This window comes from Hippoglossus stenolepis, chromosome 8 (genome assembly GCF_022539355.2).
Source record: "Hippoglossus stenolepis isolate QCI-W04-F060 chromosome 8, HSTE1.2, whole genome shotgun sequence".
NCBI lineage: Eukaryota > Metazoa > Chordata > Actinopteri > Pleuronectiformes > Pleuronectidae > Hippoglossus > Hippoglossus stenolepis.
Window position 1 is genome coordinate 14,828,637 of NC_061490.1, and position 22,919 is coordinate 14,851,555.

The 22,919-nt window shown below is 44.1% G+C and overlaps 1 protein-coding gene across 1 annotated transcript in view; it reads right to left on the minus strand.

The window, feature by feature from the left end:
- Positions 1 to 22,919, minus strand: part of nphs1 (NPHS1 adhesion molecule, nephrin) — a 34,745-nt gene that overhangs the window by 10,014 nt on the left and 1,812 nt on the right. Inside the window, exons 2-17 of the mRNA XM_035163896.2 lie at positions 21,537 to 21,731; positions 18,356 to 18,478; positions 12,731 to 12,853; positions 12,006 to 12,087; positions 10,656 to 10,759; positions 8,277 to 8,398; positions 7,922 to 8,093; positions 6,399 to 6,556; positions 4,976 to 5,117; positions 4,464 to 4,588; positions 4,194 to 4,362; positions 3,512 to 3,641; positions 3,153 to 3,325; positions 2,317 to 2,457; positions 1,604 to 1,744; positions 3 to 124 (exon numbers count right to left, since the gene is read on the minus strand). Of these exons, the coding sequence (XP_035019787.2) occupies positions 3 to 124; positions 1,604 to 1,744; positions 2,317 to 2,457; positions 3,153 to 3,325; positions 3,512 to 3,641; positions 4,194 to 4,362; positions 4,464 to 4,588; positions 4,976 to 5,117; positions 6,399 to 6,556; positions 7,922 to 8,093; positions 8,277 to 8,398; positions 10,656 to 10,759; positions 12,006 to 12,087; positions 12,731 to 12,853; positions 18,356 to 18,478; positions 21,537 to 21,731 (2,222 nt within the window). The remainder of the gene's footprint in view (positions 1 to 2; positions 125 to 1,603; positions 1,745 to 2,316; positions 2,458 to 3,152; positions 3,326 to 3,511; positions 3,642 to 4,193; positions 4,363 to 4,463; positions 4,589 to 4,975; positions 5,118 to 6,398; positions 6,557 to 7,921; positions 8,094 to 8,276; positions 8,399 to 10,655; positions 10,760 to 12,005; positions 12,088 to 12,730; positions 12,854 to 18,355; positions 18,479 to 21,536; positions 21,732 to 22,919) is intronic.

A 22,919-nucleotide genomic window follows, 5' to 3' on the forward strand; every position in this document is an offset into this window, starting at 1 on the left:
ACCAGCCATTTCCAAGAGAACATGTCAGGTATAATGGGGTTGGCATCTGCCACACATATCAGGTCTGCTGTTTCCCCCATGTTCACAAACACTGGCTCTTTCTCTGCCTTGACACCGGGAGCATCTGAGAGTAAGAAAAGGGGATGGAGCTGAAGCAGGACCAAAGGTTAATATGCCAACCTGGGGCAAATCATCCGCCAAACCATTAAACAGGCATGCAGCGTTGCTATAATTATTCTTACACTCGTTTCCCTTTGAACGTTTCCATAACCCCATCTTAATTGGCCTCTCTCTTTCAGATACAAGGCCATTAACCTCTCTATATGTTGAGGCATTGCAGATACTTTTGCAATCGGCCATGTGACCCACACAAGGCCCTAGGCTAACACACACTAACCAATTCCCCCTCCCATGATTCCACTCTCCCTCTATCTATCCATCATCATCTCTCCTCCCTGACTGCACGGCTCCTGCACTTGTCTTTGTTCGCCTCTACCTCACAGGCTTTTAATACTTCTCATGGGTGCCATGTACTTAGAGCAATAAGGCCATTAGTGCCTGCTTGTCTAAGCCTGTGTTCACACTTGGAGAACATTGGTGGGAAACAGAAGAGAGACACTGACCTCTGGGTGGGTGGGATCCACCCGTGTTGGCCCGCTAACCAACAGCGACAATGTTAAGTGGGCTACACCGTCACCCATAAAAGCTACTACAATTCTCTATGCATAATGAATACCTACAACTGTCAAGTCCAGTCATATCAGGGCAGCAAAATCCATTAGGCGTGTGCCATGGGCTTTGGTGAAGCAGGCAGACCTACATTTTCAACGCTTCCATTATTAAATCATCAGAATCGGGGCAGTGGGCCTACTGCTCCAGGCAGGGCCTCGGGCAGCAGTGGAGGCGCACGGCCTTGCATGGAGGCCTAATGAATGAGGCATGTTTACTGGGTAGGAGCTGAAAGTCAATGTTGTTGTCTGGGTGTGTCAATGTGTTTGGATGCTCTGACGGTTGTGTTACTTCACAGCTTTAGACATGTTCAAAAACAGTCCGTGTGCAGGCTACAGAATCAAAACCAATGCAGAAATCAGCCAATTATTAGCAAGAAGAACTCTGTTTGTTCTCCACATTTACAAGAAGACGATTCTTTAACTAGATAAATGATGTAGTTGAATGGTGACCCACAGGGCCTGGATGTATACCTGGCATATTAGAACCTAAAAAACATGAATTATAAATGGACTGCAGCCAAGTAAAAGTAATGATTAGGAAAAAGTACCATTTCTATATTTTCTCTCCCATCCATTTCTCTCATTTTCTGTGATCTGGAATAGATTCTTCACTCCCTAGAAACTGCTGTACACTATCAATCTAGCTTTCAAATGTAAATACAGCAACACACGTATCATGGTGTGACATATGCTATCTTTCACACGTTCAAGTTAATCTTCAGGTATTAGTATTCACTGTTTTGTCGTATCTAATTGAATATCATTATAAAATCTATTTTGTTCACATGGAATAGTACCTGACAAAATCAGGATGTGTGTGGGCACAAAGATGTGTGTGTCTGCCCTTTCTTTCTTTGTGTACAGAATCTTACACTGAACATCGAGCATGATGGAGGTTTGGTTGATGCCCTCTTCATTTTCACACATGACGGTGTAAACTCCTGCATCTGTTCTCGTTACATTCTTGATCTCCAGCGAATACTCATCTGACCAGTGGTAGCGTAGATTCCACCCTTTTCAAAAACACACACGTGGACAGACACACACACAGACACACGTGCAAACCAATGGTAAATTAAGTATTCATTACATGCTCATCAACTGCATGTCCTCTGGCCACTGGTCTCTAAGTGACATCTAATCCTGCATTATTGATTGGCTTGGCTGGATTCCCACATCAAGCCAACAATAGGCTGCATTAGAGACACCTTCTGTACCGCAGCACTCAGAATGTAATAGGTGGGTTTCTACATTCAGGATACAGTCATCTTATGGCGGGGGCGTGTGGCGTTTGATGGAGCTAACAGAGTTAACAGAGAAAGGGAGTGGGTGCTGCGGGGCCCTGATGACACCGGCCTGGAAGAGAAGCCAAGGTTTAGAACCGTTGTGTTGTATTCAGGCAGACAGCAATCCTCATTTAGACTGCATACATTAGAGCCATAATGAGAATCACATTTGGCAGGGTCCCATGCTGGCTAACCTGCCATGTTTTATTCAGACCCTGAATGGCAGAGCTGAGTGCTTACTTGCTGGCTCAGCTCAACTAGGACCTGGTTTATAGAGCCATCACACAGCCCCGGATCACCTTTGACCAGCACCTCCTTGCGATGCAGCCAAACGCAGGAGACCTCCTCTGGGTTAGCAGAGACCAGCAGAGGAATGGCTGCCGTTTCGTCCTCCACCACCTGGACGTGTGTCGGCTGGTGAGGGCTGAACTCTGGTGGGTCTGGGACAGAAACAGCACACAAACACGGCTACACTAAGTTGGAATTACAGCAACAAAATTCATGAGCAGAAACTCAGGCCGACAGAATGACAAGAAACCGCCAGCGCGAGTGCAGAGACACACAAAACAATTTTGAGCATGAAAGAAGTACGAGACACTAATGAGAGTCAAACCAGTAGAAAGTCGACATCCCACCAATAATTCCAGATCTCACCAACTTCACACAGTAAGACGGGGGAGGAGGGCGCGAGGAGTAGGGACAGGCATTCAAATGACGAGTGACAGTACTGTTGTCCAACTGCAGCTCTGCACAAACACACAGTGACATTCCTTCATGCTCATACAAAGCACCGAGCTTTGAAACAGTGGCTGGCTGCTGCCTGTGAAATGGCATCAAAGACAAACATGGCCAAGCAGCAAAGCAAATGCACAATTAGGACACACTGCTGCAGAGCTCAACAGACCAACAAATCACAACAAAGGTTTCCAGCAAACAAGAAACCACACACACGCAACCCAGTGCAAAAGCACCCCAGCAAAGCAGCTTACATCCGCAGCATTATAGATCATCATTATGCATCGTTTAAGATTTATGCAAACCACATCTCTTGGTCACTCGCCAGGAGGAGACAAAGAAACAAAGAAACAAACCGAGACAGAAAGAAAATGAAAAAAACAATTCATCCTCTACTTACAAAGAACGTTGAGTTTGAAGAATGTGTTGGTCCCCTCGATGAGCACAGGGCTGTAGGCCTGGCAAATGACCTTCTGGTTGTGATGCTGTGAACTCAGATTCAGAGATAAAGAGCTGAGCACTGAAACGCCGCCATACTGAGCCGCCCTGGGTGGCTGCTCCAATCCCTGGAACCTAGCACACAAATCCCATCCAGCAAATCCAATCAGCTGGGGAATTAAAGTTCACCAAAACAATCCTGCATATTATCGAGTTTAAATGGATAAACATCAGTAATTCAGACTCATTCTGACAATGAATTAGCTCACATCATTCTGTCATTGTCTGTCATGGGCCTATTAACACACCCCCTCGACAAACCTTTGGGGGCCCAGGATCCAGGAGATGCTGGCCTTGGGATTACTGCTTCCAGCCTGGCACTCCAGAGTCACCGTCTGCCCCCGACGAAGCTCCTCCTGTGAGGTTGTGATCGTCATGCTTATCGCTGTAACTGGAGAACAGTGGGATGAATAAAGAAAAACTATTTAAATTCACAGGTAACATCAACATGAAGAGAGTAAAAGGCTTTGGCCAAACATCTGTGTTCATGGCAAATCTTTTTTATCTGATTTAGCTTTTTCCTGTCAGCCAAGTTAAACTAGAATATATGTGGTTACCTCTGCCAAGGAGGTCAAGTTCTCATCTACGCTTGTTTGTTTCTTATTTAGCAAGATTACGGAAAAACTACTCGACCGATTGCCATAATATTTTGTGGAGGGGTGGGGCATGACCCAAGGAAGAACTAATACATTTTGGAGCGGATCCAGGATTTTTTTTAACATTGCAAGATAGCGCTATTTTCCCTTATTCCTTTATTTCTCAGATAATAGTCATAGACCTTGCCGAAAAAATATTTGGCATATTTATGGGACTGACATGTATGGGTGTTTGCAATTTGGTGCAGATCAAAATTAAAATCTGGTTCTGGTTTGATAAGGGGGCTGTTGGGACTTGGCTGTGTGCTATTCTAGTTTGCGTGTGTCAGAGCTCTGGTCTAACTTACATTGAACCAGAAGCTTCGTGTGGGCGGAGATGGTCTTCTTTGCCTCATTTGTGGCATCACAGCGGAAGGCAGCCATGTTGTCGCTTGCTGTCAGGAGCAGGACCAGATCTCGAGCCACACCCCGATCAAAGGAGGTCTGCTTCGTTGCATAAGTCAATGGCTTTGCATTCTAAAACAGGACGGACATTAAAAAGACAACAGTGTGTGTGTTCTGGACAAAGCAACACACACATACAAACATACGCACAGACTGAACACACACACACTAACCTTGAACCAGGTCAGAGCCCCAGTGGGATTCCCTCCAGTGGAGAAGCAGGTGAGACGGGTTTTGTTGCCTGCATGAAGGGGGACATCTTGAGGAGGTGCTTCAAGCCAAACCTTCTGAGGGGGATCTGTTATAAAATGATCAAAAAGGTTTTATATTTGTTAGAATATATTAGCGAGTAATGGATAACATACATATTTAGAAGAAAATAGATGAACCCAGTTATTACCAGTTATACTTTCAGTTTGAAAATTTCTGCTGAAAACATTTCCTCTCGCACAAATATGACAGGGCAGGATGAGAAAAGAGCTGTTTATTCTGTGTCAAGGATTATATTTGTGAAGAATTATAATTACAAGTGACTCCTCCTGAACCATGACGGATGTGTTCTTGATAGCATGCAAAAACAAATTGTACCAAATTATAATTTCATTCTCCCTCCTGATTTTTTCATGCTGGTTGTTTTCGACTAAAAATACGACTGTTTCAAAAAAGTGGAAATGAGCTCACTCACAGTACACGGTGAGTTTGGTCATCTGGGTCTTGGAGAAGTATGTGCCCTTGTTGAAGGCCTCACAGGTGAGCTTGAGCCCATCCTCCTCCCTGGAGACCCGGTGGGTCATGTTGGACATGGTTGTCATCCCACCATTGTCTCCCTGCAGACACAAAGCACACATGACAGTTCCGTCGCGGGGATGGACAGCCATTGTCAGGCTCAGGAGGAGAAAAATAGGAGATAAAAAAAAAAAAAACAGCCCACACTGGTTTGTCTTGGCGAATACGGATGGCAAATTAGCTGCTGCAGAAGCTGATGTGGTGGTCTGTGATAAATAAGCATATTTATCTGAATCCGGCTGCATAAATTAGGCAAAGCGTCATTCTGCACCTGCCTGACAGTGGGCATGCCTATGCAGCACATCCGGTTATTAAAGCCATTATTGCGATGATTACTGTAAAAGCCACGGTGAGACAGACTAACAGACACACCGAACGGGAGCGTCAGTCTTCATTAACCTCACACTGTTTCAGATGCATTAAAGCTCACACACAGCGCACTGAGTGCCTCCTGTAAGATCAAACGGAAACGCTGCTGCCAGATGAATAAAGAGCTTGTTTAATAACGCTCATCTTCTGTGTCAGCTTTTATTCACTTTGATCTTATTAACATACACAAAAGAGGAGAAGAGCAGCAGAATACCCTTTTTGGAATCGGCAGTTGTTTCGTTTGCGCGCTGCAGCAGGCCTACTCGGAGACTGCTCATGGTCACAGCGCTTTCTTTCATATAGGAAGGTCACATCTCTTATGGCGGATTCTTTTGATTCAGTTGTAGACGTTTTCATAGTGTTTGTTGATTCCCTATTGGCAAGATTGACTGAACCAAAAGGCTTTTGCAAAGTATTTATCGTGACTTCTTGTTCACAAAATGGAAACAGAGACACACACACGCAGACACACAAATATACGTTTTTTATATTTGTTGGTTTAATTGTTAAGCAATATTGCGTAAAATCTAAAAGACGGATTTCCACAGAACTTGATGAAAGGATGGATGAGATATGGGTCAGAGAAGACCTCATTACATTTTAGTGTGGATCCAGATCACGGAGCAAATCTAGGAATCTTTCATCTCTTTCGTTAACATTGCAAGATAAGGCCTTGTTTTCCTAGGGAATAATTCATAAATCTCTATATTCAGGGAGCTGATATCTATGAGTGTTTGTAAAATGCTGCAGCTTGGTTGAATTTAAGGGGACTACTGGGCCTTGGCAGAGGTATGTGCTCCACTGAGTGCCATTCTGTTGTATCTATACTGACCAGCGTGATCACCAATTACAACCCAGTGTGTACACTATCCCTTGCCAACACGTGTATATTGTCTACCTGCTCAGTTCCTGCGGATCTAAGCATTGTTCAAAGATATACTGTGCAGCCCCACCTCTTCCGTAGTGACGGCAGTGTTGTTGAGCTCCTTGTAGCCCAGCCACCAGCGGATCTGGACCAGGGGATTACTGGAGCTGGCAAAGCAACCCACGTTCAGCTCCTGTCCTTCAACGGCCGTGAATGAACCCAAGAGAATCACTTCAGCAGGTTCAACTGATGCACGCACACGACACACGCGCACACACGCACACACGCACACACACACACACACACACACACAAAAGAACATACGAAGACAAAAAAAAAGCTATCAGTAAAAAATATCGCCCTGTGAGTAGCACATTCAACAGCTTCCTATTCTGATCACAGTGGCAGCGCAACTATTTTGGGATGTAAAAACATGGAGCTGTATCAAGGGTGAGAGGGAAAATCAATTTGAGTGGCAACTTGTTTTCTCAGGAGGTTTTCAATGTGGTTTCTAAAGTCTGCTTCGTTTCAGCCACAGGGGGAGACGGTACAATAGCTACAGGCAAAGTGATGCAGCTGCATGAAGCCTTCGGGGGAATACAAAGCCTGGGGACTGAGCTGGCAGACACGGCATAGGAGGGGTCATGTATGAAAATCTTATCACATATTTGTGTCTGTCCCACGAGGCGCAGAGTAGGACGCATAAGTGCAAGCCACACACAAAGACTGCTGAGATTACACAGGTGCCGTATAGTAAAAGAGGCATATTCATATCACACCAGTGAGACGTATTCTGTGCCCTGCAGCTTCTGCCAGTGCCTGGAGCGCAGTCAGGGAGTCAGCAGCTCATTTCAACATCCCTGAATGGATGACTGGGAGGCAAAGCACCAGCGCCTGTTGGGGGCTCGGTGAGTAAAGGAGGAGCACGGGAGTAACATCCGCCACCTTTACACAGCGTGAGTGAGAGATTTCTGCTAGGGCCAATTCAAATTCAGATCATAATTACATAGAGTCGGCGCATCAATCCCACCGCACTTAAAGCTCACACTGACTTACATTGTCTGGCTCTGTAGTGGAAATCACGCTATTGTTAGACTCGGTGCACCGAGGCTGCTGAATATTAATTCTTATTTGTTTTAATGTTGCTGAAACAAACATTTTATAATCAGAGAGAAAAGTATAATCTATTAACCATCGGCATTACTGTCGCACAAAGTGCAGCCTTTACTGCCTCAGGACTGTACGTTGAAGCAATTCAGCTAAATTAGTGGAGCAGCTATGAAAGAGCATGCAGTGATACTAATCTGGAGGCATTTGGAAATATGGGCTGCAGCCATAATAACCATTAGTTTCATTAATGATATTAACATTACAATTTATGCTGGGCCAGCAAAAGAATTGGTTTTGGAGGTAAGATTCTTATTATATCCCTCTGCCTCATGTCCATATCCTTAATAATCTATGGCTGCCAGGGCTCTCTGTGTGTGTGTGTGTGTGTGTGTGTGTGTGTGTGTGTGTGTGTGTGTGTGTGTGTGTGTGTGTGTGTGTGTGTGTGTGTGTGTGTGTGTGTGTGTGTGTGTCCTGTGCACAAGGAGCAGTATTTTCACTCACAGAGCACAGTGATTTTGCGGATGACAGAGCTAGGCAATAGGGATACCAGATTGACACTCTCACAGCACAGCTCAGCCTGGTTATCAGCAGGGGTGATCGTCAGGTAGAGGACACTTCTGGACTTCTGCGCCACGATGTTCTCTTCCCAAGTCTCCGACAGAACTTTTCCATTCTTACACACAGATGAACACGTAAAAAAAACGCAGTGTCGAGAAAATGCTTGAACAGTTGCATCCCCCATATGATGCAGTCAACAAAGGACAGAAGCTGCTAACAGTGGCCACTAAAATGGCTCATTTTGCCAGCGTGACAGAGTATTACAAAGCTTTCTTAACAGATGGCGTTGAAGATTTACCTTGGTCCAGTGGAGAGTGGCTAGGGGGTTTCCACCATGAGACACACACTCCAACGTGAGCTTCCTTCCTGTTTTGACCACGTCTGACTCCAGACCCACAATAACTGGAGGCTGAGGTGGGACTGCCAGGGAACAAGAGATAAAAATAAAAATGGGCTTGACAAAGGGGAATGGAACAGAGAGTGACAGAAAACTGCGGAGAAGAAATTGAGAGAAGAAAAAGGATGTAGTAACTCAGGGAAATAGTGGGGGTGGAGTGACCATCAATAGGATAACATAAAAAAGACCTGCACTGCGATGAGAACACTCTTGGCAATTGATTAGGGAGCATCCCTATTTGCTGAGACAGGGCCAATAAATTGGGCACATTTAACATGACTGTGTGTGGATAAGAGGTCCAGATCTGATGAAAGCATTACGTATTAAGGGAGCAGTGATCTGGATCCAGTCCATAAAGCAAAATAACAGATGTTCAAACAGTAATAAGTTAACGTGAAATATGAATAAATTACAGCCTCCTTGAATAAAATATGTGCAGTAAAATAAATTAGAGGAGGACGGGCCTTTGTTATTGCTGCAATCAGTTTCAGGGAGCAGGCTGCAGATCCTGGGCCAGCATGACAAATTGCCACCTTGCTAACAATCTGGCTGGCTGAAAATGGCCACCGCGCTGGCTTTGATGGGCTGGCATGCTGAGTAAGATAGCGTCAGTGGTCCCCAAGATCTGCAACATTAGCACTCGCCGCAGAGTCCGTGTTGTCTGATACATAGCAGGGAAACACAGAGGACGGGGAGGAGTGCACGCGGTTACCTGCGATTGTTAAAAAAGGCGGCGGTGGCGTCTAATGTGGAGGGGTATAGATAGAGACAACATTAAGGTGTCTAGTCAGCCTGTGGGTAATACGGCAGCAGAGCTGGAGGAAGTGCTGGCTGCCGAAGGTGTCAGCAGCCCTGCTTCACTTTAATCAACAACATGATTTAGGCCTGGGAGAAGCAGGTGGGTAGACTCTCGGGCCTAAGCAATCAATTACTTCAGCTGATCAACAGAGTAGAAAATACTAAACCTACAGTAGTAAACAGCGGCTGCGGCGAGACACTGTTTGTGCATTCAATAAAAGCCGCTTTCATTGTTGCCTTGTCAAATAAAAAACGGAAAAAGAAATGCCAAATGCAGCGTGAGACGGAGACAGCGTGTGTGTCATCTCACCTGCGTGTGCTGCAGAAAAGAATTTCATTATATCAAATCACATGGTTCTGTGATAATGACACGAGAGAACAAGAAGCAACAAAATCCAGCTCCCCTCGCGCCTCAGTGGAGTCGAATTTTAATTTGAGACAAGAGTTTTGTACGATTCATTACTATTATCAACTGTGGTGGCTTGAACTTCATTTATTAGTTATTATAATATTGTTGAGAAATTCAGTCCTTGAAGCCTGGCTGATATAATCCATCTCAGTGACTGTAATGATTGGTTGGAGTATTTTGGTTAAACGTATAACATGTCACTTTGGCTGCTAGGGTTCTCTCAGTCAAAACAATTATTAAAGACCGAGTTTGATGATGTTGTGAAGCAGCGTGGGATCATGGGAGTTGTCTTCACCACCATTGCCGATGAAAATCGACCTGATTCGCACTAAAAAATCATGTTCACGGAAGAGCTAATGTATTAAAGTTAAAGCAAAATGCAATAAATAAACATGATCCATAACAAGTGACTAGCTAACTGGCTAACAGTGTGTTTCCTTTGTCATATGTTGTTTGTCCTGGAAGTTACAGCAGAGATGGGTAAAGCAGATATGATGCAATTAAATGGCGACCAAAATGAAACATCCTTGAATAGAATTGTGGATTTCTCTGGGTTTGAACATGGTTGGGAACATTTTGGATAATGTAAGTACACAAGTCAACAAAATATACAACATAGGTCTTGTTGTTTTTGGAAGAATTGTTACATATTATATGTTTAAGACGGGGAAATAAGACAAAGGGTGTAAAAAGTTATCTTACTGAATAAAACTATAAATGTTAACAAAAATAATAAAAATGTCATTGCAGGGTTGGTATGATATTGTACTGTCTGTCACCGCTGTTCATTCATAAGTGCTCTTGCCTTGGTCATATCAACCAGAGCCCACTGGGGGCAGCCTTGTGAATTGGAGGCAGTCTCACTCATGTTGTCTTGAAGTAGGTGCGAGTTTGCCTTCAGGTTGAATTTCTCCCCTCGGCCCGCTAACACACACTGAATGCACAAGGCCAACCCTTGGGGATCCCTGAGGTTGGGTTTCTGGTTGGTTAAGTGTGAGTTTGTTTGTGAGTGTATGTTTTCTGAAAGAGAGGGGGTGTTGACTGTCAGTCCGCAGACAGGTTGAGACACTTACAGAACACACTCATGGTCAACGTGGTCTCCACGGGCCGGAAAAGGGGGGAGTTCTTGGCGCGACATGCCAGCTGCCTCCCGTTGTCAGAGCCCAGAGCAGTGACTCTTTGAGATAAAAAGAAAGAAGAAGCATCAAAATGTATTATCTTGACTCATAACGAGGTGCTTAAAACATCACATCATGGTCATGTCTGGTCGGTGGTGGAAGGAATACTCAGATCCTTTAAAACTGCAAATACACTGGAGTCAAAATCCTACTGAAGGAATTCACTGATGCATACTGATGAATGTGTGCATCAGTATGCATTGATTCTGCATTTGGGTGCGTTCAGACCACCGACCACTTGGGATCAGATCACTCAGAACAGATGTTAATACCAGGTCTTAAGCAACAAGAAGTAAAAAAAGGTTTTGCTACACAGAGACATTTTTCTCTCAGCTTTTAGTAAAATATTAAACAATTTGCAACGATTTTTTAAAGGAAATCGTCGGATTACATCGATGAAAATGTGTATTTTACAGCAAACAACTCGCTGACATCTGAAGTGCAAGAGGAAGCTCAAACTATACACTGACTTTTCATGAGGGAAAACGAAAAAGATTGGGAGCCACTCAGGTGATCTTATCGTTTTTTTTTTTATTTCCTTTCCTTTTCTTGTGACATCCTAATCTTTGAGTAAAAGTAGCAGCAAACTACAATAGTAAGTGAGTAAGTATTCACACTTGCCACCTCTGTTTGACCATGTGACAGTAAATTCAGTCATGCACGTTATGTGATGTACTGCACACTGAAAGATCGACTACACTCCTCCGTGCAGTGGATTTGCTCTGCTCTAGTTTGCTTTTTCAGTTTATTTCCTCTGTATCAAATTACAGTACAATGTCAAGCGGAACAATCACACGTGGCCCACTGCTGTGTACGCTCAGTGTGAATATGGGGATGGAGCATCAATATTGCTTAAAACCTTTTGCTGCTCTGCAACAGAGCTGAACAACGCTGCAGCTCCTCAGTACCAATGTTATCTCAGGATATGACAAGAGGTTATTATCTTTGACACAGAGGAGACAGGCGGGATTAAAGTAATCTATGGTCCTGTTTAATGTATAGGCACCTGGCGAACCGGTGAGGATCGGATCTGTCTCGCAGCCGGAATGTAATTTTGTGCGTTTGACAGAAGCTAATTCAATCTTGCAGTGCCAAGTAACAGAAATTTATTGTGCTCGCTAAGACAGAAGGAGAAAATAAGAGCGGGGGGGAAAACAAGGGGGGAAATGAGAAACAAAGACAGACTTGGAGAGACTGAGCAGGTTTGCTGAGAAGAATGAGGCTGGCAGGCGGGCGCACACATACGTTACTTTAGCATGCGTGTTCAGGAGCTTATCCTTTGAGCCATCCATGTTGAAAGACTCTGCACCTGTCAGCTCGACTCCGTCTAAAAGACACAATAGGGGGGGAAGGTGCATAATACGGGAGAAGGCTGTGTGTAAATGTGTTCATGTAAAACAGCAACATCATTGTTATTCTCACGTGGTGGAGTTGTAAATACTGAAATACAACAAATTAGTCTATCTGTGTATGTGCGGTGTATATCTGCAGTAACTGTATACACAACTGTCTGGCTTTAAATTGAATTAATATAATGACCGAAAAATCTTATTGAAAACATCAGAGATTTAGGAAAATAGAGAAAGAACACGTCTCAGAAATGCACAGTATGATACATGTGAGGGGGGGGAGCAAAGGGTAAAAACAAAAAATGGGAAAATTGCTGCTGTGTTGTGAACAACTAGGAACTTGCAATACATCTGTACAAGCAATTGCAAACTGAGTGGAAACTGGAAATTCAAATGTTCAGGCTATTTTCCACCCACACAGTGCTGTGCTCTTTTCAACTCTTCTATTTGAAGACTATGAAATAAGACATCTCAACTAAACCTCAGCTGTGTTTTTATGAATAAATATTCTGGACCTATGGAGATCTCAGTATATAGAATATCAAGGCTGTTGCCCTATGTTCCAGCCTGTTGGGGCGGACCACCTCTGTCACATTCAGTGCCGTTGAAAGAGTGACTCACCTTTGTAAAGTGCGATTTCAGCCATGGGCTTTGCATCGGGGGCCACACAGGTGACGGTGTACTTCTCGCCTGCGACCCATGGTGTTGCCATGTCCACCTCAAAGTAAGGGCTTGACGGAGGAACTGTAGGAGAGGAACAGAAGCTCAAGTTTTCACATTTATCACATCAGTAACCTTATATCCAACACGCTGATTTTGTGGAAGCTTCTGCTGTCACAGATGGATATTAGCTTATGCAACGATATGATAATAAGCACTTGTAACATTTGGGAGAGACTGGAGTGTCACGCTGCCAGCTTTTGAGTGATTTACAATGGCGAGGTTTGATGTTCCGTTGAGTAAGAATACAAATTGTGGACAAGAAGAGAATGCAGAGATGAAATAGTGATGAAACCAATCCAGTGCTAATCTATCATAGCAAACACCAAACACTTCTCTTCTCAGATCACCCCCAAGCTAAATATGTGCTTTCTGGACTGATCAAAGCACTCTTCACTTCTCCACTGTTCTACTCTAAAAACCCTTTTATCTGACCATAAATAGGAATTCCAGAAAAAAAAAAGATATCCTTCAACAGAAGAGACAAAAAATTGTTTGGAGGTAATTAAAAAATCTGTCACCATCAGTCATCAAAAAGATTTCAGCAGATCTGTGAGCCGCTCTTTACCAAGACTATCAGTTTAATCATGCACACACTACACAAACCTGTTCTCATCTATTGTGCCAGCCTTTGGTGAGCGCGTGAGCTTCTAGAATTAGAAACTGGTTACTGTTAAGGTTGTTTTTCTTTCATCAGAGATCAAGTGCAAAGCACTGCCTGAGTTCAGAGACAGAACAGGGTATTGGAAAGTACAGGAATGGTACGTGCGTGTGCGTGTGAGAGAGAGAGAGAGAGAGAGAGAGAGAGAGAGAGAGAGAGAGAGAGAGAGAGAGAGAGAGAGAGAGACAAGAAAGAGTCTGGCAGAGACGTACAGAGATATGGCAAGAATGTGAAGTGAGTTGAAAACAGGCTGCAGAGGAAAGGACAGGAAGGAAGCTGCTGCTGCTGGATTTGGAGATAAATCCGCTGCTAATATGTGGGTAAACAGCTGGACGACAAGCAACCAAACCAGCCAGCCATGAAGCTCCCCTTCACTCACTTTTGGCAACACAAAATAAAATCCCTGGCCACTAGGAGGAGCTGTTGCTGTGTGCACAGTCCCCTTTGGCTCCATGCTGCTATTGAGACAGATGAGATGTGGCTGCAGCTTCAAACTGATTTAAAAGAAGCAATTGAATCTGTGTGGACTGTGATGGGTTACCAGAGCACTGCAGAGGCGCGCACTGCAATAATGAGATGCATTTGTTTGTTTTTTCCCCCCCTCTTCCCTGAGAAGATGACTAGGCCATGCATCTATTGACAGCCCCTGCACTCTCTATCTACTCAGGCCCGCACGCTTCCCATAAGCGCATCACTTGTTGTGCTCCAGGAGCGTCTGGCAGCCTAACAAATCCGAAAATAAGAATAATGATATGTTCGCAAATGAGGCAGGCAGGTATCTAATTTTTCCCTCGCTCGCTCATGCCGGCCCATTCCTCTTATCTCTCATTCACTCCATCATCCCTCTGTAGCAGCCAGTGCCCACCCCTCTCTCTCCCCACGCTATCCTTCTTGACCACTGCAGCTAAACTGCAGAAGTGCGGGGGACGGTGTGTTCCAGCTTGGCCTGGGAATTACAGTCCTCCATTCATCACATCCACTCAGGCAAACCATGTGACCCAATCAGTCCAGTCGGGATGAACTTGCACATACACAGTCGTGCAAATGTGGTAGTGCATGTGCACAGCAACAAAACACATATTATGTTCAATTTACCAGACGTGCACTCAGAGGAAAGAACAGACAGCAAACACGCTGTTCTCTTAATTAACTCTTTCCGCCCCTCCTTTGTCTACTTGCCTGTCTGCTTTTTCATTTATTCTCCCTATCTGTCTCTCTGTTCTCTGCTTTCGAGCACCGTCTCTCTTATTAAGGTACATATACGAACACAAAAATAGATAGGCAAATGTTTCCTTCTGCCGTTCAGATGAGAAACAGTGAGCCGCAAAATTTGATTCATTAGACAAATACAGATGGGTGCATGGATAAGGCAGATAAGAAGCAGATTAGCAGACACACATCAATATGCATAAGCAGCTTTTTCCACATATCGTTCTCTCTCAACACACAAACCTCTTTTCTCCCTCGCACACAAACACCCAGAGATCAGGTCGACAGTGCAGGCAGATTTGCACGCACAAAAACACTGACACAGGTGAGTGAATGTGCAGACAGGCTGCATTCATCTCACTTGACTGTAAAACCAGAGTGTGCACAGTCCAACATGTGACATCAAGCTGATTCTCGGAAAAAAACATTTTTTTGGGAGAAGTCCCAGAGGATAAAACAGTCTCTATAAAAAAAACTGCTTATTATACAGAATTAAGAAAATGATGGAGAGCAGAAGATCAGACTTCTCAACCACAGACAGAAAACAAGTCGTCAGGGTTATCTGTGGAAAACAAAGACCGATTGACTGGAACCACACGTGCATGAGCGTGTACATGCACACAGGTTTGTTTTGCTTCCATTAAACACAAAGTCACACACACACACACAGTAGGTCTCAGGTGTGTGATCTCTGGCAATGGCAGCCTCTGAATCCGTGCTCTTTTTCAGTCATCCCCCCCTCTCCCTTCTGTGTCTCCTCTGTTAGGGGTAGGGTTGGGTGAGAGGGGGGAGCAGGTGCCTAGGACAGAAATAAGACCCCTCCCCTCTACACCCAGCCTCCCACCGTCACCCCTCCTCCCTGTCCCACTCCTATAGTGTCTCTTACTTTTTGTTTTGGGTCCATTACGTAACGGTTGAATTTTCTACTCATCAGCCTCCGTCTCCCAAATGACCATTTACAGAAAATATCATACACAAATGCAAGGTCTGATCCGACTCCATGTTAAATCGACCTTAATGATAGATTCAATATAGTTAAAAGCAAGCCCTTGAAGTGGCTCCTTTTGCTATTTAGCAGAACATCCCCCGCCCTAATTGTAAAGACCCTGACACTGTAACATCAGTCTGGCACGGTAATATGAGCAGTCTCACCAGTGTACAACACGTCGTCCTCTGACGGGGTTATATCTTGGGCAACTGTCAGAACTTTCCGTGAACGGAGGAAGAATAAAGTCGCCATGTTCTGCGTTGCTTGTGCCCCCCATTTATAAGTTGCTCCATTATTCATAACAGGGAATCATGAAATGAAGGCTCATTATATACTCTTCAAGTGCTAAACTCATTAGCTACCGCAAAACCTCACCATAGCCTTGGTTCCTAAAATGTCCTCTAACCTCCAACCAACACTGATAATAAGCTTACACACATGGGCACACACACACACACACAACCACACGCACACACACACACACAAACACACGCACACACACAGACATATATCTCTGTAAGACCCGACTATGGCAAGCGAATGAGTAACAGAGTCTAAAACCAGAACACATCAAATAACTGTTTTGAACATTTGCAGCAGGCGTCTGTACAGGCATGCAAAGCGGCAGCCAGGGAGAGAGTTGTTCATTAACAGGATTAAATGCTAAGGCTAATGGTATAAACCGAGACACAGGATGTGTCAGGTATGTGACGGGCACAGTGCGGGGTAAGTTTTAGCAGGGGAGGGGGGTTTCAGCAGGGTAGAGGTTGTTATTGTCATGGATTACTCAGTGCCACTTGATCTGCCTATTGCAGTAATCCCCTATCTAAGCCCTGCAGGAAAGCAAAAACACACAGGAGTTATGTTGCACCGATGGAAATGTCTTGAAAACATCTCTTTGTAAGCCTATCGATGGGGATTATTGACATTTTGCCTCCATCCTTGCTATTTACTGCCAGTGGTGATCCATCTCGAATTAGCCAGTCATTATACCTCTCCACCTAACCCGAGAATCCAATTATATGACCAGCAATCTCTGTTTTTTTCCCCCACATTTCTCCCCTCTTCCCCTACTGTATCTCCTCATAAAGAGTTTATAGTGTTTTGATTTGATGCAGGGCTTGATGGGATATGCCCATGGTTGACTGGCCAGGGGTGTGGGCCTTGGGAGCTGTAGTTCAGTGATGGAGAAGTCCGCAGGGAACTCATCAGAGACAGTGCTCTTCAAAAGGATGCACAGTTTCTAGTCCCAGTTCAGCACTAACAGGAGATTGAATTCATCAGCTAATTATCAAGCCCCAGATTAGTCACGTATTTTGAGTCTGTTGAGTTGGTGGGGTGGAACAAATGACCCTTTAGGACCAAGGCTGCAGAGTGCTTTTTAAAGTCAGTCGCTTCATGCCATGCCCTTTGCAGCAGTACAGCTGCAACTGTCCATCTTAAACAGTCAACAGCTGGAAAGTGTTCCCGAGACACCGAACAGAAACACCAGCTGTGATGTGCGGAGAGGATGCAGATCGGAGCGTGTCAGGAACACAGGGAAACAGTAGGTTTCAGTCACGCTAAAGATGACCACTATGATTCCCACACGGTTTGACCTTTTCCAGAAGCAATGTTGTCAGCCTTGTGTACGTGGGCTCATCTCAGGACGTAATAAATGTGGGAGTCAAGCCTGCTGTGGCTGCAGGTGTAGGCCTGCCGTGGGACATGAGACTGCTGCAATGCACAACAGAGCCCAGCCGTTCAAAGGAGGCGTCTGCGGACTGTGCCTCTTCCTATCCCACACCACCCGCCTTCTCCCCCTATACCAGCCCATTGATGTCAGAAAAACCTGCTTTCTTCCCAGAGGAGACTGGGGCCACTAGAATCGCCACAGCAACACCCCCCTCCCTCCCACATACACACACACACACACCACAAAAAAAAAAAAACTCTCTTCATGGTCACCAAAGAGAAACGAGAAAGCTTGAAAGCCAGGCAGAGAGGGAGGAATTGTGCAATGGAGAGAATGGGGAGGGGGATGTAAGTAAATGAACTGCGCCTGGAGAAGAAAGGTTCTTTTAGAGTCCTTTCCTTGCCACATATGGGCTCGCTCCCACCAGCACGAGGGATAGGGAGAGAGAGATACCGCTTGTTAAAGGACGACAACAGGTGGTCTGATGCAGTTGCACAATTTGTCCGTGTAGGAACTTTTCAATCACCTCCGTTACAATTTATTCCTGTGCAAAGGGGGAGACACGGATCGCCCTGAGGCTTGCCAGGGATTCCAGGCTGCACTGATACTTCATATTGTGTCGCTGCTGTGTAAAAGCCATGGAGCTACTGGAACATGCAGGGACGGCACAGCGCTTGGGAAAGAAATAAATACTTTCTTCATGGTTCATACATGCTTCCAATATGATTTACGCTTCAAGGAAACCAAGGACACACCACATTACAGCTCGGATTCAAACGCAGCTGCCTTATCTTAAGCAAATTAAAGCTCTTTATCAATAGAAATTAATATTTAACATCTCTTTATATGCTGATTACCAGACAAGCGGCCGTGTATGTTAGCGGAGTACCGAGGCTACTCATTGAGCATTATTATGCAAATGATTCCATTATTCTGTCAGAGAAATACATGTTTATAAGCCCCAGCGTCCCCTGTGTTCATGTGTTTCCTCACTTATTACGTTGACCCAGGCTGTACCGGAGACAATCGCTCGGCTGCTCTCAGACTGGCCCGCTTGACATTCATAGGGGGTGTCGTCTTCCAGTTGGGCCTTTTCAATCTGAAGATGATACTGCCCTGGAATAGAGAGGGAGAGATGAATTGTTTTTGTGACATATTATGCTGAGATAATGATACGTACACTAAATAGATGTAAATAATAACAAAGAGGAAGGGTTTGTATTGTTTTCCTGCAAACACTCGAATACAGAACTCACTGTTCCCTGTTGTTGCATGTGTATTGATAGGTGCCTCCTGTAGCCCCGTTTTCTACAGGATTTCAGTGTCTTGAATTACACTGAAGGCAATTTTCAACTTTGAAAACAGAGAATTTAACAATAAAAGCAATTTGTACTATAACAGCCTGCCGTTTCAATTCAGTACAGTAATACACTCTACTACTGATGTTTGGGTGTTTGATTTGGTTAAAAATAAACTGCTTTCTTATTCTTCTAGAATGAAAACATCTCACTTGTGGAGAACCTCCCGCTGCAGGCGTTTCCACTGACATGCAAGTGGTTGTCTACACTCATAGCAGACGCATTTTGTTTCAGAATGAATTTCCAGTGTTGCAAATAAAATCCAATCTCAGATTCACAACGTCGACTGAATAAACTGTCTATTAATTGATGCCAGGCAGAGTCCTTCTCTCTGTATCTCTCTTCTGAGATTGGTCCTGCCAACAGGGCTTGATTTGTTTGATGCATTGCCATAACCTGTGGGGATTAGACAATGTTCAGTGTTGGTTTTCCAGCTCCTGATTCTCTGGCTCACAGCCTACTAACATGTGCAAAATAGTATCTTGGTCTGACAACCACCCAGTCCTAAAAAACGCATGTGTCAAGTAAGCTGGCAAGATAATTAACACCAACCAGAAGCAATTTTCGTGTCCAAGTTATCATCGAGTGCACAGAGAGAGAGACATTGAAGTTATTAATCATATTCCTCTTTCCTGAAATCACAAATACGGGAGTGCCATCACGCTGCTGAGAGGGTGTATTTATGGTGGGGGAGATGGCAGATGGCTGCAATGTGATTTGCCTACTTGTCCATTATCCTCTATTTATTTCGAAATTTACATAGCCCATATACGAGCAGCAGAGTATATTCTCTTCTCTGCAAACCTGTATTGTGCCTTAAAGCTGAAAATACATATTGTTAGATAAATGGGAAAAGCTGATCCGGTGGGAAGGAAAAGAGAAAACTGAGCAGTGTCAGTAAACTTCATTTAGACAACCTACAACCACAATCAGACAGATAATATAATCAATACAGTTGGCTATAGTTTATTTCTCTCCGTTTTTGTAATTGTAATATGCAATATCCTCCTGCATTTTACGTGCTACTGTATTATACTTCCGTGCGACCCCCAAAGAATAGGCAGTATATATGTATATGTATACATATATATATATATATATATATAAATTTGACAGCTGAACAACTTAATTTGCAAAGACATTTTTACTGTTGCCAATATGTCACGTACAAGAAAATCCCAACAAGTGGTGTTAAGATAATGTAGTGGTTATATATAGTGGTTGAGTTGATAATTATATCATTCATAATTAAACTTGCCTTATTTACTGGATGCATGCCAAGTACCACAATTAGATTATACCTTGTAGATCAATCATTGAAAATAAAGAAAGAAAAACTCCCTCGTGGCTCCGATGCCTTGAACAGTGCTGTTTTATCTGTTGCTCTGTGTGTGTTTGTCTTTGAAATTCCACATCTTGGCTCATGTCGATATTTACATTACGGCTCCAGCTCAGGGAAAGAAAGGGTGCTACATGTACTGTAAGTACACACGGAAATCAACGCTGGCCTCTCCTGTGTGCGAGCTCCAATGTGTGATTTCGGGCTTTTTTTAAGCATCCCTAAATACCCCTGATGGTGACAATCAGTGAAAACTGGTAACAAGTGCAGTCAAGTGCCATCTTAAACGATTTTGCTCTTTGTGTGCAGTGTAAAGTGATTGCATACATCAGCCTACAGTTTGCAGTCTCTCTTCCTGGTAAATTGTACCTGCGCTGATGGATAATTTATTCATGAGTGTATGTTTGAGTGTTTGACAGCTTGTGCATGTGGTCTGCTCTGTACAGATATGTTCTTATTTTGTTGTTACCGATGTTAAAGGAAGCAAGTTAATTCTTTTCCAGTCCTGTAACTAATCAGCGGACAAACACATCTTTTTTGGGGGGTTTTATACATTTGTCCATAAACCTAAGAGATTAATAAGCAGGGACAATGTGTGCACGGACATTTATGCATCTCCTCGTGTTTGCGTGTCACTGATGGTCTCCAACACTGTACGACAGTGAAGTGCGGCTTGTCGAGTTGCAGGCTGATCAGGAACAGATGCTGTTCTCTTACTCGGGATTGCCTTCTAATTGGCTATTACTTTTTATAGACTGTAGTGCAGATTCTGCAACACTTTATTCCCAACCACATTTCACTGATTTGCTGACACTCTTGACACTGTTGCTTCAATTTCATTTTTTTCCTCTGACTTTACATGTGAGGGACAGCGGGATGTGTGAGATGCTCTCGACAATCACATCACCTCCTCTGTCCCAGATGCTCCCTATATAGATAGCCAGTGTGCCATAAGGTTCCCATAATGTCTGTGTTGCTTTATTACAGCATTTTGAAGCCATAGCAACAACATCATCTCATTTTCTTTTTGAGTAGCCAACATCAAGCTGCGCTGTTAGAAGCTTCCTCAGCTGACATTGGCATTTTATAATCTAAAATGTCACAGGAAAATAAAGAAGTATATAGAATTATTGCAAAACTGACGGTTGTTGTTGGGTTGATATCTTTGGAACATGAAAATTTCATCTACTCCATAGACTCTACTTTCCATGTCTCACATGTTCTGGCCTGTACAGCTTTACCTCCAGCAGCGTTATTTTATCTAATTCCACTTGATTGGATCTTCTGTGTTGATCGTTTTTATGAGATTTTTTATTTTCTTTACCAAACCCATAAACGTGAAGCCTGGTTAAGGGAGATTTATGCTTACTAATTCCAGGGTATTTTTTAGTGATTTTGAAATTCATTTATTTAGCTTGGATAGGTCTATCAAAACCCAAAAGGCCATAGACCTTATTCTGTGTGTATCCCTGTTCACCTCTCTTGGGGTTTCCAATCATGCTGTAGCGTGGAAAGCCTGGCAGGCTTCTCTGAAGTCCCAGGAGGAGGCCATCTTTCACCCACTGCACAGTCCCTGAGGCCCGGAGCACCTCACACCTCAACACAGCTGTGCCTCCCATCCGCACAGTGAGGTTACTGGGCTCAATCCTGAAGGCCTGCTGGGCCAGCGTGCCTGGAGACATAAAAAGAGAAGAAGGAGAGCAGCTGGAGTGGATGTAGAGCAGGAAAAGAATGTGATGGGGATTTGATGTAAAGACGTGGACAAGACCAAGGGGTGGGTATGTGTGAGGAGTGTCAGGGAGGAAATAAAAAGGAGAAGAGGGAGCATGACATAAACATACACCGCAGGGGTTCAGTCTTGTGGTCTTTTGTCTGAGAAGGCACCCCACTGTGTCTGGCCACATTATTCATCCTGGCATATGTTTTATTGATGGGAAACTGCAGTGATACGGCCCTGAAAATGAGTCAATAAAGTAATTACTGCAAATTAAATCCCCCCTTGGCCATGCAGATAGGGTATCGGGAGGAGGAAAAAAGCACGGGGTATCAGAGACCTCGTTCACCTGCGGTTTTTCTTCAGCGTCGATGTCCCACCAGCTAATTCCTCCTGGGAAGAGTAATGATTATCATTTTAATCCCCCTTGTTTGTCATAGGTGGGGTTCAGCCATCCTTCAACCAGGCTCTTCCCTGACATTCTGTGGTGCAGTGAGCTGGAGTCAGGAAGGTAACCTTAAAGCAGACCACCAATGCGCCTCTAGCGATGGGGCTAGGCTTATATGACGATTTCACACGTGGGTTTATGAATAGTCAAGTTCAAGGAGCAAAACACAACCGCATACTCCAATTAGGGCTAAATATCTAAATGTGAATCTCGTTTAAACAATGCCCCACAGAGAAGCCAGGCGGATTGTGCTTGGCTGTTTGAATCTTGACCTTCATTGAAGCAATGACCAAGTTGTTTGTGAAGTGCATGCTCTGTTGCGTCTGACAACATGAGTGAGAGGCAGAGCTCTCAGATCAAGGCTGAACCAGTCACCTCACGTCAAATATGAAGGGCAAGATTGGCCATTACAGAGGATGCATACAAACAACCAAACACAGAGGCGAATTTGCATACGGTTTACATAAATGAATACTCAACAGTGATCTACAGTGGCTGCTGAAATAGGATTGTACTGTATTATTTTGAGACGCAGAAATGCTTACGACCATATTAAAATGTAGTGATGAGACTTTTCATGTCCAAAAGTGAGTGAGAGTGTGCAGCGTTCGCATGATAAACAACACAATCTTTCTCTTTTAACAAGCGGGATTCATAATTAAATTGAACCTCTGCTCAGTTCATTACATTCAGAGGTT